General features: G+C 47.2%; 1 protein-coding gene across 1 annotated transcript in view; it reads left to right on the plus strand.

Annotated features, from left to right (window-relative positions):
* The window catches only part of EPHB4 (EPH receptor B4), a 39384-nt gene that overhangs the window by 21124 nt on the left and 5292 nt on the right, over positions 1-12968 (plus strand). The window contains exons 4-13 of the mRNA XM_070954640.1: positions 106-261; positions 783-1112; positions 2519-2643; positions 6344-6500; positions 8325-8427; positions 8759-8829; positions 9521-9634; positions 11091-11338; positions 12445-12660; positions 12784-12933. Of these exons, the coding sequence (XP_070810741.1) occupies positions 106-261; positions 783-1112; positions 2519-2643; positions 6344-6500; positions 8325-8427; positions 8759-8829; positions 9521-9634; positions 11091-11338; positions 12445-12660; positions 12784-12933 (1670 nt within the window). The remainder of the gene's footprint in view (positions 1-105; positions 262-782; positions 1113-2518; positions 2644-6343; positions 6501-8324; positions 8428-8758; positions 8830-9520; positions 9635-11090; positions 11339-12444; positions 12661-12783; positions 12934-12968) is intronic.

Here is a 12968-nt window from a genome sequence, read left to right on the forward strand (position 1 = left end):
TAAGTGAACTGTTCGTAAGTCGAGGATGAACCGTAAATAAAATCATCCGAACTGAAATAAATCCTTTGGGCGAGGCTGACCGTCTCTCCCGCCCTTCTTCTCCAGCTTGCCCGGCGGGGATGTTCAAGGCCGTCCAAGGGGAGGGGGGCTGCCAGCTCTGCCCGGCCTTCAGCATGTCCCCCTCCCCGGGCTCCAGCGAGTGTTCCTGCCGCATCGGCTTCTACCGGACGACCAAGGAGCCCGTCACCAAGCAGTGCTCCAGTGAGTGGCCGCAGGGCAGCAGAGCCAGGGAGAAAGGGCTTTTTAAGAGGGTGGGGGTGGGAGAGCAAGGGTTGGGTGGAGGGGTCTTTTGGGGGGGGTAGGATAGTAAGGGTCAGTGGAGGGGTTTTATGGGGGTGCGGGAGGGTAAGGGCTGGGCAGAGGGGTTTTTTGGGGGGGTGGCTAGCAGAGCGAAAATGGGGGTTTTGGGTGGTGGGAGAGAAGACTGGGAAGAGGATTTGGGGGGAAGTAGGAGAGTGAGGGTGGGTGGAGGGTTTTTTGTGGGGGAAAGAGGGCTGGGGAAGGGTCTTTTGGGAGCTTAGGAGAGCGAGGAGTGGGTGGAGAAGTTATTTGGGGGCGAGAGTGAGGGCTGGGTGGGTTCTTTTGGGGTGGGGGGCTGGGACCTGGAGGGCTGGATGGAGGAATTATTTCGGGGGGGGGGGCAAGAGAGTGAAGGCTGGTGGAAGAGTTTTTGGGGTGGGTTTCCCAGCCCTGACCCTGCTCTCTCTACCTCCTCCTTCCAGCCACGCCGTCTGCCCCACGCAGCATCGTGGCGAAAATCAACGGTTCGGTGGCCATGCTGGAGTGGAGTGAACCCTTGGAAAACGGGGGCCGGGATGACGTCTCGTACCACCTCAGCTGCCACGCCTGCCCCGAACGGCAGAGCTGTCAGGAGTGTGCCCGCCTGGCCTACGCCCCCCGATCTCGGGGGCTGGTGGACCGCACGGTCACCGTGGAAGGCCTGCAGCCCTACATCACCTACTCCTTCCAGATCCAGGCAGTCAACGGCGTCTCCGATCTCAGCCAGAACCCGCCCCAGTCGGAGTCCATCAATATTACCACCAACAAGGACGGTAGGTTGGCTCCTGGAACGGCATCGCTCGGTCCGGCTTGCCCCAAGCAGGGCCTGAGCAGAGGTGGCCCCACCCCTCTCCATGCCACTCCAGGATCCCCAAGCTCAGAAATGTGGGTCCTGATACAATTGACATGAAAGTACTGTCTGCTAAAGGGAGATAATTGTCAGGGACGAAAGACTGGGTTCACGCATGAAGGTCCAGTTAAATTGCTTTATTGCTGAAAGCCTCTGCGCAGGAATCTTCTAACTAAACTGCTTTATTGCTGAAAACCTCTGCGTAGGAATCTTCTGCTTTATTGCTGAAAGTCTAAGCATGGGAATCTTCTAACTCAACTGCTTTATTGCTGAAAGTAAATGTACAGGAATCTTCTCCATTTTGGCACCTGTTAGAAGTTAGATGAGGGTCAATGGAATTCAAGGGGCCGGGGAGTTGTACTTAGTTCACTTGTGGCTACGTAGGGATTCTAAGCTAATTTCCCTTTTGACTCCATCCTCTCGGGTTCTGCCACTCTTTCCCCTACAAAAACCATGAAAAATCCGTGCCTGGGCTAGATCCAGTTTGCTCCAATAAATCACACACAAAAAAAGGGATTTTCAGAGATCGTACAAAGAGACCGTATTCACCATGCAATTCTGATTAACAACCACAATACGCTGCAGGCTGCCTCATGTGGGGGAATCCCGCATCCCTCCCGACCAAGGTCACCCCAGTTTTATTGATGGGCCAAACCAGGCGCCCTCCCCGAGAACCTGCCTTTCCCAGATGGCCAGATGTGATTTTCTTGTTCCAGGGTGGCTCCCGTAGCCGCCCTCTTTGCTCTCTAACAGTCTTAATTGTAGAGAGTCCTCGAGTTACGACAGGAAGGAAGACAGCCCATTAGCGTCATAAAAAATGGCAACTTTACGATGCTTTTTGCAGTGGTCGTTAAGCCGACATGGCGATCGTAAGTGCGAAGCCATTCTTTGGCTGAAAAGCAGAAGTGAGTGCTGCTTTCTGGGGAAACCACTGTAAAATACAGTCACACGATTGCAGGACACTGTAAATATGGCACCGAGGACTCAAAGTGTGGCCACGTGACTTCGGGGGGGGCGGACGGGGAGGGGGGACCATTGGAACCAGGTCTGGGTCATAGGTCCCCTTTGCAGATATGTTGTAACTTCAAACAGTCACTAAGCGAGCAGTCGTAACTTGAGGCCTATCTATAGGGTTAGTATGGAAAGCTGGATCTGTTAGGTGAAGTTATGATATCCAGGGCTGCAGTTCCCGGGGCCAACATTAGATGGCAGCCAGGTGCCTGACGTTTCTGCCTCTCTTCTCTACCCCCATCTAGTGGTCGCTTTGATTTTTGCAGCCCAGATAAGACTGTCCTAAGCTCCGGCTCACCGCTCTTTTTCTCTCGCCAGTCCCCCAGCCTGTGTCCGAGATCCAGCAAACCTCCGTCAGCCCCAGCGGGGTCACCTTGGCCTGGCCATTCATCCAGCCGCCAACAGGGAACATCTTGGATTATGAGGTCAAGTATTACGAGAAGGTAAATGTGTTTTTTTTCCGCGCAAGTTTTGATTTTACTTCCAAAGTCAAAATAACAAACTAAAGAAAAAAAGGAGAAACAAATGTTTTTAAATGTAAATTTTAATTTGTTTTAAATTATGGGGTATTTTAAATTCAGCCAACTTATTTAATTCATTTTTAATTTATTTAAAATTTTTGTATTTATGTATTTTATCTTGTGGCTGTTCACCACCCTGAGTCCTTCGGGAGAAAGGCGGTATAGAAATTTAATAAAATAAAATAAATAAATAAAATTTAATAAAATAAATGAACAACAATCAGACCAGGGGTGAAATCCAGCAGGTTCTGACAGGTTCTGGAGAACCGGTAGCGGAAATTTTGAGTAGTTCGGAGAACCGGCAAATACCATCTGTGGCTGGCCCCAGAGCGGGAGGGAATGGGGATTTTGCAGTATCGTTCCCCCAGGAGTGGGGTGGGAATGGGGATTTTGTAGTAACCTTCCCCTGCCACGCCTACAGAACCAGTAGGGAAAAAATTTTAATTTCACCCCTGAACCAGACCCTAACAACAACAACAATAATAATAATAGCAATAACAAAATGAAAAACAAGTGATGGAGATGTCATATGTCATAGGAGCCTGGATAGCTCAACAGACAGAGCTCTGTAATTTAACACCAGCTGTCTGCAATTAAAGTAAGATCAAATCCCGCCAGGCTCAAGGTTGACTCAGCCTTCCATCCTTTCTAAGGTAGGTAAATTGAGGACCCAGTTGTGGGGGCAATAAGCTGACTTTGTATAATAAATATACAAAAGTATGAAGGCTATTGCTGAGCACATTGTAAGCCGCCCTGAGTCTCCGGAGAAGGGCGGCATATAAATCAAATTAAAAAAAAATATTCACACTACATTAAACATAAAAAGTCCACCTTGGTTGAATGCTGAAAAATATGTTAAAAAGATCAAAAATATAATCACCCTTCGAATCCTGCATGCAGTTTTGGTCACCATGATATATAAAAAAAATGTTGAAACTCCGGAAAGAGTGCAGAGAAGAGCAACAAAGAGGATTAGGGGGCTGGAGGCTAAAGATTAAATATTTTAATTGTTGAAAATCAAGAAAATATTTATTTAAAAAAAAAGAAAAGAGAAAAAAAGGAATGGGGGGACATGATAGCATCTTCCAATATCTGAGGGGCTGCCCCCAAAGAAGAGGGGGTCAAGAAGGCAGGACAAGAAGCAACGGATGGAAACTAATCAAGGAGAGAAGCAACCTAGAACTAAGGAGAAACTTCCTGACACTGAGGACGATTAACCAGTGGAACTGCTTGCCACCAGAAGATGTCAGTGCTCCATCATTGGAGGCTTTTAAGAAGAGACTGGTCTGCCACTTGTCTGAAATGGAATAGGGCCTCCTGCTTGAGCACTTATTAGAGTAACAGTGTTGGAAGGGACCTTGGAGGTCTTCTAGTCCAACCCCCTGCTTAGGCAGGAAACCTTACACCGTTTCAGACAGGTGGCTGTCCAATCTCTTCTATTTGAGCAGGGGTGCGGGGTTGGACTAGAAGATCTCCAAGGTCCCTTCCAACTCCAGAAGTTGTGACTGCTGCTCCATCTTATTGGCTGGTCTCCTGTTATTGATCAAGGATCCATTTTTTGATCTTTGCAAGGGGTACCCAGATGTAGTTCATCCCGTTGCTTTACCCAGAGGTCTTCAAACTTGGCAGCTTTAAGACTTGTGGACTTCAACTCCCAGAATTCTCCAGCCAGCTGGCTGGAGAATTCTGGGAGTTGAAGTCCACAAGTCTTAAAGCTGCCAAGTTCGAAACCTCTGCGTAGCCTTTGTGTCGATTTCGGACCCCTGGAGCGAAACTGCCAATATTTGCCCATAAAAACGTGGAGTTGAATTATCTCTCTTCCCTCGACAATGCCAGGCTTTGTGGAGCGCCGTCTCCCTTTTAAGTCGAGCGGTAAATCCCCCCTGCCCATATTTCTGTGGAGTGGAGGAGCCCCTCTGGCGATCGGCGCTTTTCCTTGGAAGCCGAATTTAACCGTTCTCGGAGAAGAAGGACGCTGGAGTCCCGCCTGCAGCTGCAGAATAAATCCCTTGCTTTTTATTCCTTTCGGTTTCCAGCGTTGAAAAGTGCTGACAGTTGAATTGGTCGGTCAGACGGCTTTAAAGCGGATCCGCCTGATGATTGATCCGGTGTAATCCACTCCAGAAACTCGTTTGGGCTGAAAAAGAGGAATAAAAAACATCTTTTAAACCATCCCTCCGGGCAATACCTTAGAAAAGCGTCCGTTGAATCTGGTGTCGCCCGATGAGTCTCTCCAAGGGAAGCTGGGGAAGGGAGGATGAAAGCTGCGTCCCATAATCCTCAGCCGGGCGACTGGGGGATCCCTGGTCCTTGTAATCCACTCCAGTGGCAAGTCACCCAAGTGGAACCAGCAGCCTTACCTCAGGAGGGAGCTATACATACAGGCAGTCCTCAACATGCAACCACAATCGAGGCCAAAATTTCTATTGCTAAGCGAGATCGTTGTTATTAAACGAGTTCTGCCCCATTTTACGACCTTTCTTGGCACCATCGTTAAGCAAATCGGTTGCATTTGTTAATTAGTCACACGGTTGTTCAGTGAATCTGGCTTCCCCATCGCTTGTCAGAAGGTCGCAAAAGGGGGATCACGTGACCCCCGGGGACGCCGCAACGGTCGTAAGTGTGAAACACTTTGAATGGTCACTAAATGAACTGGGATAAGCTGAGGGCTACCTGTATTCTTTTGTATCAGTAACTGAGGCAATTAAAAAGTTAGAAATATTACAATAAGTGCTTAGCCAACAGCAGCCTAAGTCAGTTTGCTTCCATAGAACTACTTTTTAGGTTCCTGATTTCTACCGCTATTATCCAACTATTGATAAAACAAATACCAAGTTCGAAAATATTCCGTGTCTTCTTTTTCTTTTATCTTCAGCATTCGTCTATCCATTTCTGCACAGTCTGATATGTTTTTTAATTATCTCTTCTGTAGGTGTTTCCTCTTTTTTCCAGTATTGTGCAAATATAATTCTTGCCGCTGTCAAAACATATAATATTAAATATACATTCCCTTTATCATATTACTCTGGTATTTATGCCTAACAAAAAATAGTTCTGGTTTATAATCTATATGCCGTCTTAACATTTTTTCTAACCACGTATGCACTTTTGTCCAATTTTTTTTTTTTGCTTTTGGGCATGTCCATCACATGTGACAATATGTGCCCGGTATGTGATTATATTTCCAACATTTGGGGGACAGTACGTGTTTTGCTAAGCACTTATTGTATATAAAGAGAAAATATATAAATGATTTTTTTTAAAAAAAGTTTAGAACTATTAAAATGTTAATAGGAAGAACAAAATAAAAGATCTTGTGGAAACAGAAGCGTGGTTTAGTTTTGCAACTTAACTTTTGCAATCTTTCCCTGGGGCTTTTTTGGAGACAGCGGTTGCAAAGAGAAGGACTTCGAAACCACTGCCCAGATGTGCACGTTCAGACAAGGGAATGTAGGAATGGGGGCTCCGATGGGGGGATTTTTTTTTTTTTAATTTTGATTTATATGCCGCCCTTCTCCGGAGACTCAGGGCGGCTTACAATGCGCTAAGCAATTTTCCTCCAGGGAACATGGAAGACACGGCTAGGGCTGGGATCTGACTCTCTCCGTCTGTCCTCTTACAGGGGGTTGGTGGCCCCATGTTTGTGAAGACGTCCGAGAACCGGGTGACTCTGTCTGGGCTGCGTCGAGGAGCTGTATACATTGTGAAAGTCCGGGCCCGTTCGGAGGTCGGCTACGGAGGCTTTGGCCCAGAGAAGGCCTTCCAGACTTACGGAGCCGGTAAGACCCCCCTTGGCTGCAAGAGAGGAGTCCTCGGTGCTCTCTGAGCTTGGTTATTTCATTGCAGAAGTTTCATGATCCAGCTAGATAACATCCTCAGTGCTAGAAGAAGTCTGAGTGACAGCAAACCCCCTCTCCCTTCTAGCACTGATGATGGTACATAGTTGGGTCATGAAATGCCTGCAAGAAAACCACTAAGCTCAGAGAGCACCAAGGACTCCACAATTCTCCTCCTTGTTCTCCCCCCTCTCCTCCTCTCCCCTGCTAATGATGCTTTAAAGTTTATTTATTTATTTTATTTATTTATTTTTCAAACTTCTATACCGCCCTTCTCCTTTCGGACTCAGGGCGGTGAACAGCCAAGATAAAAAAACATTTATACATAAAGTTAAAAATAGATTTAAAATAATTAAATAAATTTGGCCCGTAATTTAAAACTTATCAATTTAAAATCCGTATCAAATTTTAAAACCAACCATAAAATCAGGACAGTCCGGCTAACTGAAAAAAATAGGTTTTTAGGGCCAAAGTTGTAAATGGACAAAGCCAGTTTGGTCTAGTGGTGAAGGCACCAAGCCTTGAAACCAGGAGATGATGAATTCTAGTGCCATCTTAGGCAGGAAAGCCAGCCGGGTAACTTTGGGCCAATCACCAGGAGATTGGGAGTTCTAGTCCCACTTTAGGCATGAAAACTGGCTGAGTGATTTTGGGCCAGTCATCAGGAGACAGGGAGCTATAGTTTCCCCTTGAGGATTTTTAATAGGTTTGCAATGAAGCCCTTTTAAAATGACAAAAAAAGAGAATGAAATGGAGCGGAAAGAAAAGGAGAGGAGAGGAAGATAAAAGAGGGAAGGAAAGAAAAGAAGAGGAGAGGAGAGGAAGATAACAGAGGGAAGGAAAGGAAAAAAGGAAAGAAAAGGAGAGGAAAGGAGAGGAGAGGAAGATAACAGAGGGAAGGAAAGGAAAAAAGAGAAAGAAGAGGAGAGGAAAGGAGAGGAGAGGAAGATAACAGAGGGAAGGAAAGGAAAAAAGAGAAAGAAGAGGAGAGGAGAGGAAGATAAAAGAGGGACGGAAAGGACAAAAGAAAAGGAAAGGAAAAGGAATGGAGGAAAGGAAAGAAAAGGAGTGGAGCGGAGAGGAGAGGAAAGGAGAGGAAGATAAAAGAGGGAAGGAAAGGAAAAAAGGAAAGAAAAGGAGAGGAGAGGAGAGGAAGATAAAAGAGGGACGGAAAGGACAAAAAGGAAAGAAAAGGAGTGGAGCGGAGAGGAGAGGAAAGGAGAGGAAAGGAGAGGAAAGGAGAGGAAAGGAGAGGAAGATAACAGAGGGAAGGAAAGGAAAAAAGGAAAGAAAAGGAGAGGAGAGGAAGATAAAAGAGGGAAGGAAAGGAAAAAAGGAAAGAAGAGGAGAGGAGAGGAAGATAACAGAGGGAAGGAAAGGAAAAAAGGGAAAGAAGAGGAGAGGAGAGGAAGATAACAGAGGGAAGGAAAGGAAAGAAGAGGAGAGGAGAGGAAGATAACAGAGGGAAGGAAAGGAAAAAAGAGAAGAGGAGAGGAGAGAAGATAAAAGAGGGAAGGAAAGGACAAAAAGGAAAGAAAAGGAGTGGAGCGGAGAGGAGAGGAAAAAAGAGGAGAGGAGAGGAAGATAAAAGAGGGAAGGAAAGGACAAAAAGGAAAGAAAAGGAACAGTGTTTTTCGCCCACCACGTTTTGGGGGTCCACACTCTTACTTTGCCTGTTCTCCACTCAAACTCCCAATCCGGATCCCGTCTGCTCCCTTCCCATCATTCCTTGCTGTTTCTGACCCCTTTGCCCCCCTCTCCTGGCAGATTCAGCGAGCGGCACGGAGAAGTTGGCCCTGATCGTGGGCACGGCCGCCTTGGGGACCCTCCTCGTCTTGGCCGTGGTGATCGTCGCCGTGGTCTGCCTCCGGTAAGGCGCTGCTTCCCAAATGGAGGAGTGGGAGGGGCCAGGAGAATGTGGGAGGGGCCCCACCGCTTAGCCAAGGCTAGGGAAACCGTGGGAAAAAAAACGTGGCCAGGCGCCTGGGAGTTCCGGCATCGAAGGTAGCCTTGTACAAATGAGGAAGACGCAGAGGAGCCTCTGGGATGAAGGAGTTCAGGATTGGCTAGCAGAATGATATGTTGAATTCAGGCACGGGCTGTGGGAGGCGCTAATGGGGGTGGGAGGGGCTAAGTGGGAAGTGGGAGGGGCTTCGGGCAAGCAAGGGGCTTTGAGGTCATCTTTGTACCTTCTCCGACAGGCGCCAGGGCTCCTCTGCATCTCGAGAGCAAGAATATTCAGACAAACCCGGACAATACCTGATTGGGCACGGTGAGAATGGGAAGAGATTCATTGGGGGGGGGGGGTTTCCAAGGGGGGAGGGGGGAGTTAGGCTGTCAGGAATTTATTTATTTATTTGCAAAATGTACTCATTGCCCACCACAACCGCGCTGTAACTCTGAGCGGCTTCCACTATAAAAAGACCGAACTCCATTAAACCAAATAATGTAAGTAGAATTAGGGCCGTCCTCGTCTTACGACCGCCCAGGATTTATGTCGCTAAGCGAGACAGTTTGTAAGTGAGTTTTGCCCCCTTTCGCGACCTTCCTTTGCCATCGGGGTTAAGTGACAACTGCAGTGGTCGTTCAGTGAGGAACCCGGTTGTTAAGTGAATCCGGCGTCCCCTGTAAATTTTGCTGGTCAGAAGGCCGCCAAAGGGATCACGTGATACCCCCCCCACCCTCCTGGGACACTGTGTCCGTCGTAAATAGGAGTCAAGCATCCAAATGTAAATCACGTGACCTTTGGGGTTGCTGCGGCGGTCGTAAGGGTGGAAAACGGTCGTAAGGGTGAAAAACGGTTTTAAATCCCTATTTCTGCTGCCGTCGTAAGTTCGAACGGTCACTAAGCGAGCAGTCGCAAGCTGAGGAGTGCCTGTACCACTAAGAAAATCAAACCGGTTAGGATCCATGGGGGGGGGGAGCCCCCTTAACGGCTGCCCTCCTGCCCCATCTCCGGACAGGTACCAAAGTCTACATCGACCCCTTCACCTACGAAGACCCCAACGAGGCCGTGCGAGAGTTTGCCAAGGAGATCGACGTCTCTTACGTGAAGATCGAGGAGGTCATCGGGGCAGGTAAGGATCAGGCCCATCGCTCTGCCCCCCACTTCCTTTCTGTGGGGCTACGAGAAACGGCGAAGTCCTGTCTGTCCAGGAAAACAAATTGCATGCGAGCCGTGTGGTCCATCAGGGTCCTTTTGGGGTGGTGTTGTGGCCCATACGCAGCCTGTGCAGCTAGTAGCTGAATCCGACAGTGAGGAGGCTGGTGTGGTGCTGCGCCAGCAGCCTGTGCAGCTGGCGCTCGAGTCGGACAGTGAGGAGGCTGGAGAAGATGATGTGCCAGAGACAGGGATTGAACCAGGGCCTTCAGAACCTCCAGAAGCTCCCATAAGTGAAGAGGACGAAGAGGAGGAGCCTCTTCTCGATGCACGAGCGCCTAGAGCTGTTAAAAGGCAGGAGTGGCTCCTCAGGAGGAGGTCTCCTCGAGAGTAAGGCTTGGGGCTAATTGGCCACTCCCTTAGCCTATTTAAGGAAGGACGACGACTGAGGCAATTTGCAGGGAACAACTTCGTTCACTCTCCCTGCTTCGATCACAGGCAGCTAGTCCTCAACGTACGACCAAATAGGTACCACAATTTCCTGAATTGATTGGCACCTGATTTTACCACCTTACTTTCCCATGGTTCTTAAGTGAATCTCTACAGTTGTTAAGCGAGTCGTATGGTCATTAAGCAAATCCTCATTGACTTTGCTGTCCAGAAGCGGGCTGGGAAGGTCGCCAATGGCGAACATAAGACCCCGGGATGCTGCGATTGTCCAAATTAATTCTGGTTGCCAAGAGCGTGAATTTTTTATCATGTGGCTGTGGGGATATTGCGGCGGTCATAAGTAGGAGGACCATGTTTTTCAGTGCTGTGGTAACTTTGGTCACTAAATGAATGGTCGTAAGTTGAGGACTACCTGGATAGCATTTCAGCAGAAGTGTGAGTCATTCCTCTGAGTGACTATGGGAAGTTGTATCCGCTTTGTTGTTTGAGGCCCTGCTGGTCTCTTCCTCACCCAAGAATGGAGTTGTTACAAGAACGGGTGGGCGACTATGAGGACTTTATGACCTGTGGACTTCAACTCCCAGGATTCCCAGCCATCAAGGGTTGACCAGAATTCCAGCATGGATAGGACAAGAACAATTGTGACGGAGCTACGTTGTCGTGTTTTTTGATAGGATAACTTTCTTTATACGTAGATGGTGGGAATGCAGTAAACATAATATATCTTGACTTCAGCAAAAGTGAAAAAAGAGCTGGCTGGGGAATTCCGGGAGTTGAAGTCCACGGATTGTAACCTTCCCATAGTTGACCCCAAAGATGCAATTAAAGAGATCCGGCCAAGGAGAGATCACTTTGGAGGAGAGACCCTCCCCACCCCTTTCCTTCAAGAGGAAGCCTTGCGTTTTTTTGGGGTGGTGGTCCTGAATTCCTATTTAATTATTAAGCAGCCTCCTCCCTCTCTGCTGGACCCCCGACTCTCGCAGGTGAATTTGGGGAGGTGTGTCGTGGTCTTCTGAAAGTGCCGGGCAAGAAGGAGATCTACGTGGCTATCAAGACCCTGAAGGGGGGCTACACGGAGAAGCAGCGGCGGGAATTCCTGAGCGAGGCCAGCATCATGGGCCAGTTCGAGCACCCCAACATCATCCGCCTGGACGGAGTCATCACCAGCAGCGTCCCCGTCATGATCGTCACCGAGTTCATGGAGAACGGCGCCCTCGACTCCTTCCTGCGGGTGAGCAGGCTGGGTTTAGTTTAGTTTAGCTTAGTTTAGTTTTTTGTTATTTTATTTATTTTATTTTATTTTTATTATTTTTTATTTATTATATTATTTTTTATTATTTTTGTTTATTATATTATTTTTTATTATTTTTATTTATTTTATTATTTTTTATTATTTTTATTTTATTATTTTATTTTATTTTACATTTTTTATTTTATTCATTTTATTTTATTTTATTTTTTATTATTTTTTAATTTTTTATTATTTTTATTATATTTTATTATTGTCTTTTGTTTTATTTTTATTTTATTATTTTATTTTATTTTACATTTTTACATTTTTATTTTATTCATTTTATTTTATTTTATTTTTTATTATTTTTTAATTTTTAATTTTTATATTTTGTTTTATTTTACATTTTTTTATTTTTTGTTTTATTGTTTTGTTTTGTTAATTTTTTTTTATTTTAATTCATTTCATTTTTTATTTAATGTTTTGTTCTATTGCTTTGTTTTGTTATTTTTCTTATATTTTATTTTTTTTAATTTTATTTATTTTACCCCTCCCTTTTTCCTTTGGAAAGGGAGTGGGCCGTGCATTGACTAAGCTGTTCCTCTGAAGGGTTTTTCCTGTAGTTCCTTCCCCAAGAAGTCCCACCTGGAACCTTCCGGTTGATACAAGGGTCTCTCCAACCTCAGCCTCTTTAAGCCTTGTGGACTTCAACTCCCAGAATTCCCCAGCCAGCGTGGGAGCTCTTGGGAGGGCCCAGATAAAACCACCAGCTGGTGGGGTCACTCACATCATGGCTGGCTGAGGAATTCTGGGAGTTGAAGTCCACAAGTCTTAAAGAGGCCAACTTTGGAGAGCCCTGCAAAAAGTTTTCAAAGCTAGATCTAGAGAAGGAGAAATTTCCTGACTGTGAGAACAATTAACCAGTGGAACAGCTTGCCACCAGAAGTTGTGAATTCTCCAAACCATGGAGGCTTTTAAGAAGCGACTGAAGGTCTTTGCAATCCCTTATTCCTCCCAACAACAACCTAGGATCCGAGTAAAAAGCCCACCAATATTTTCCCAGCCCACTGCGGGGGTCCTGACCCCTCTCGCTTGCCTCCCTGCAGTTGAACGACGGGCAGTTCACGCCCATCCAGCTGGTGGGGATGCTTCGGGGCATCGCGTCCGGCATGCGCTACCTCTCCGACATGAGCTACGTTCACCGCGACTTGGCAGCCCGGAACATCCTGGTCAACAGTAACCTGGTTTGCAAAGTTTCCGACTTCGGGCTGTCTCGCTTCCTGGAGGAGAATTCCTCGGATCCAACCTACACCAGCTCCTTGGTACGTCCGGCTCTTTTCTTTCGCTCCCTGGACACAAGGGTGAGCCCATTGCAAGGGGGGGTGGACTAGATGACCCGCGTGCTCTCTGCCCCCTCCCCAATTCTACCATCCCTCTTTCCTCAGGGGGGCAAGATCCCGATCCGCTGGACGGCCCCCGAAGCCATCGCCTTCCGCAAGTTCACCTCGGCCAGCGACGTCTGGAGTTACGGCATCGTCATGTGGGAGGTCATGTCGTTTGGAGAGAGGCCCTATTGGGACATGTCCAACCAGGATGTGAGTGCCCCCCTTCCCCTGTGAGGATGACTTTG

This window comes from Pituophis catenifer, unplaced genomic scaffold, assembly GCF_029215685.1.
Source record: "Pituophis catenifer annectens isolate HBS135680 unplaced genomic scaffold, rPitCat1.0.hap2 SCAF_15, whole genome shotgun sequence".
In the NCBI taxonomy this organism is placed as follows: domain Eukaryota; kingdom Metazoa; phylum Chordata; class Lepidosauria; order Squamata; family Colubridae; genus Pituophis; species Pituophis catenifer.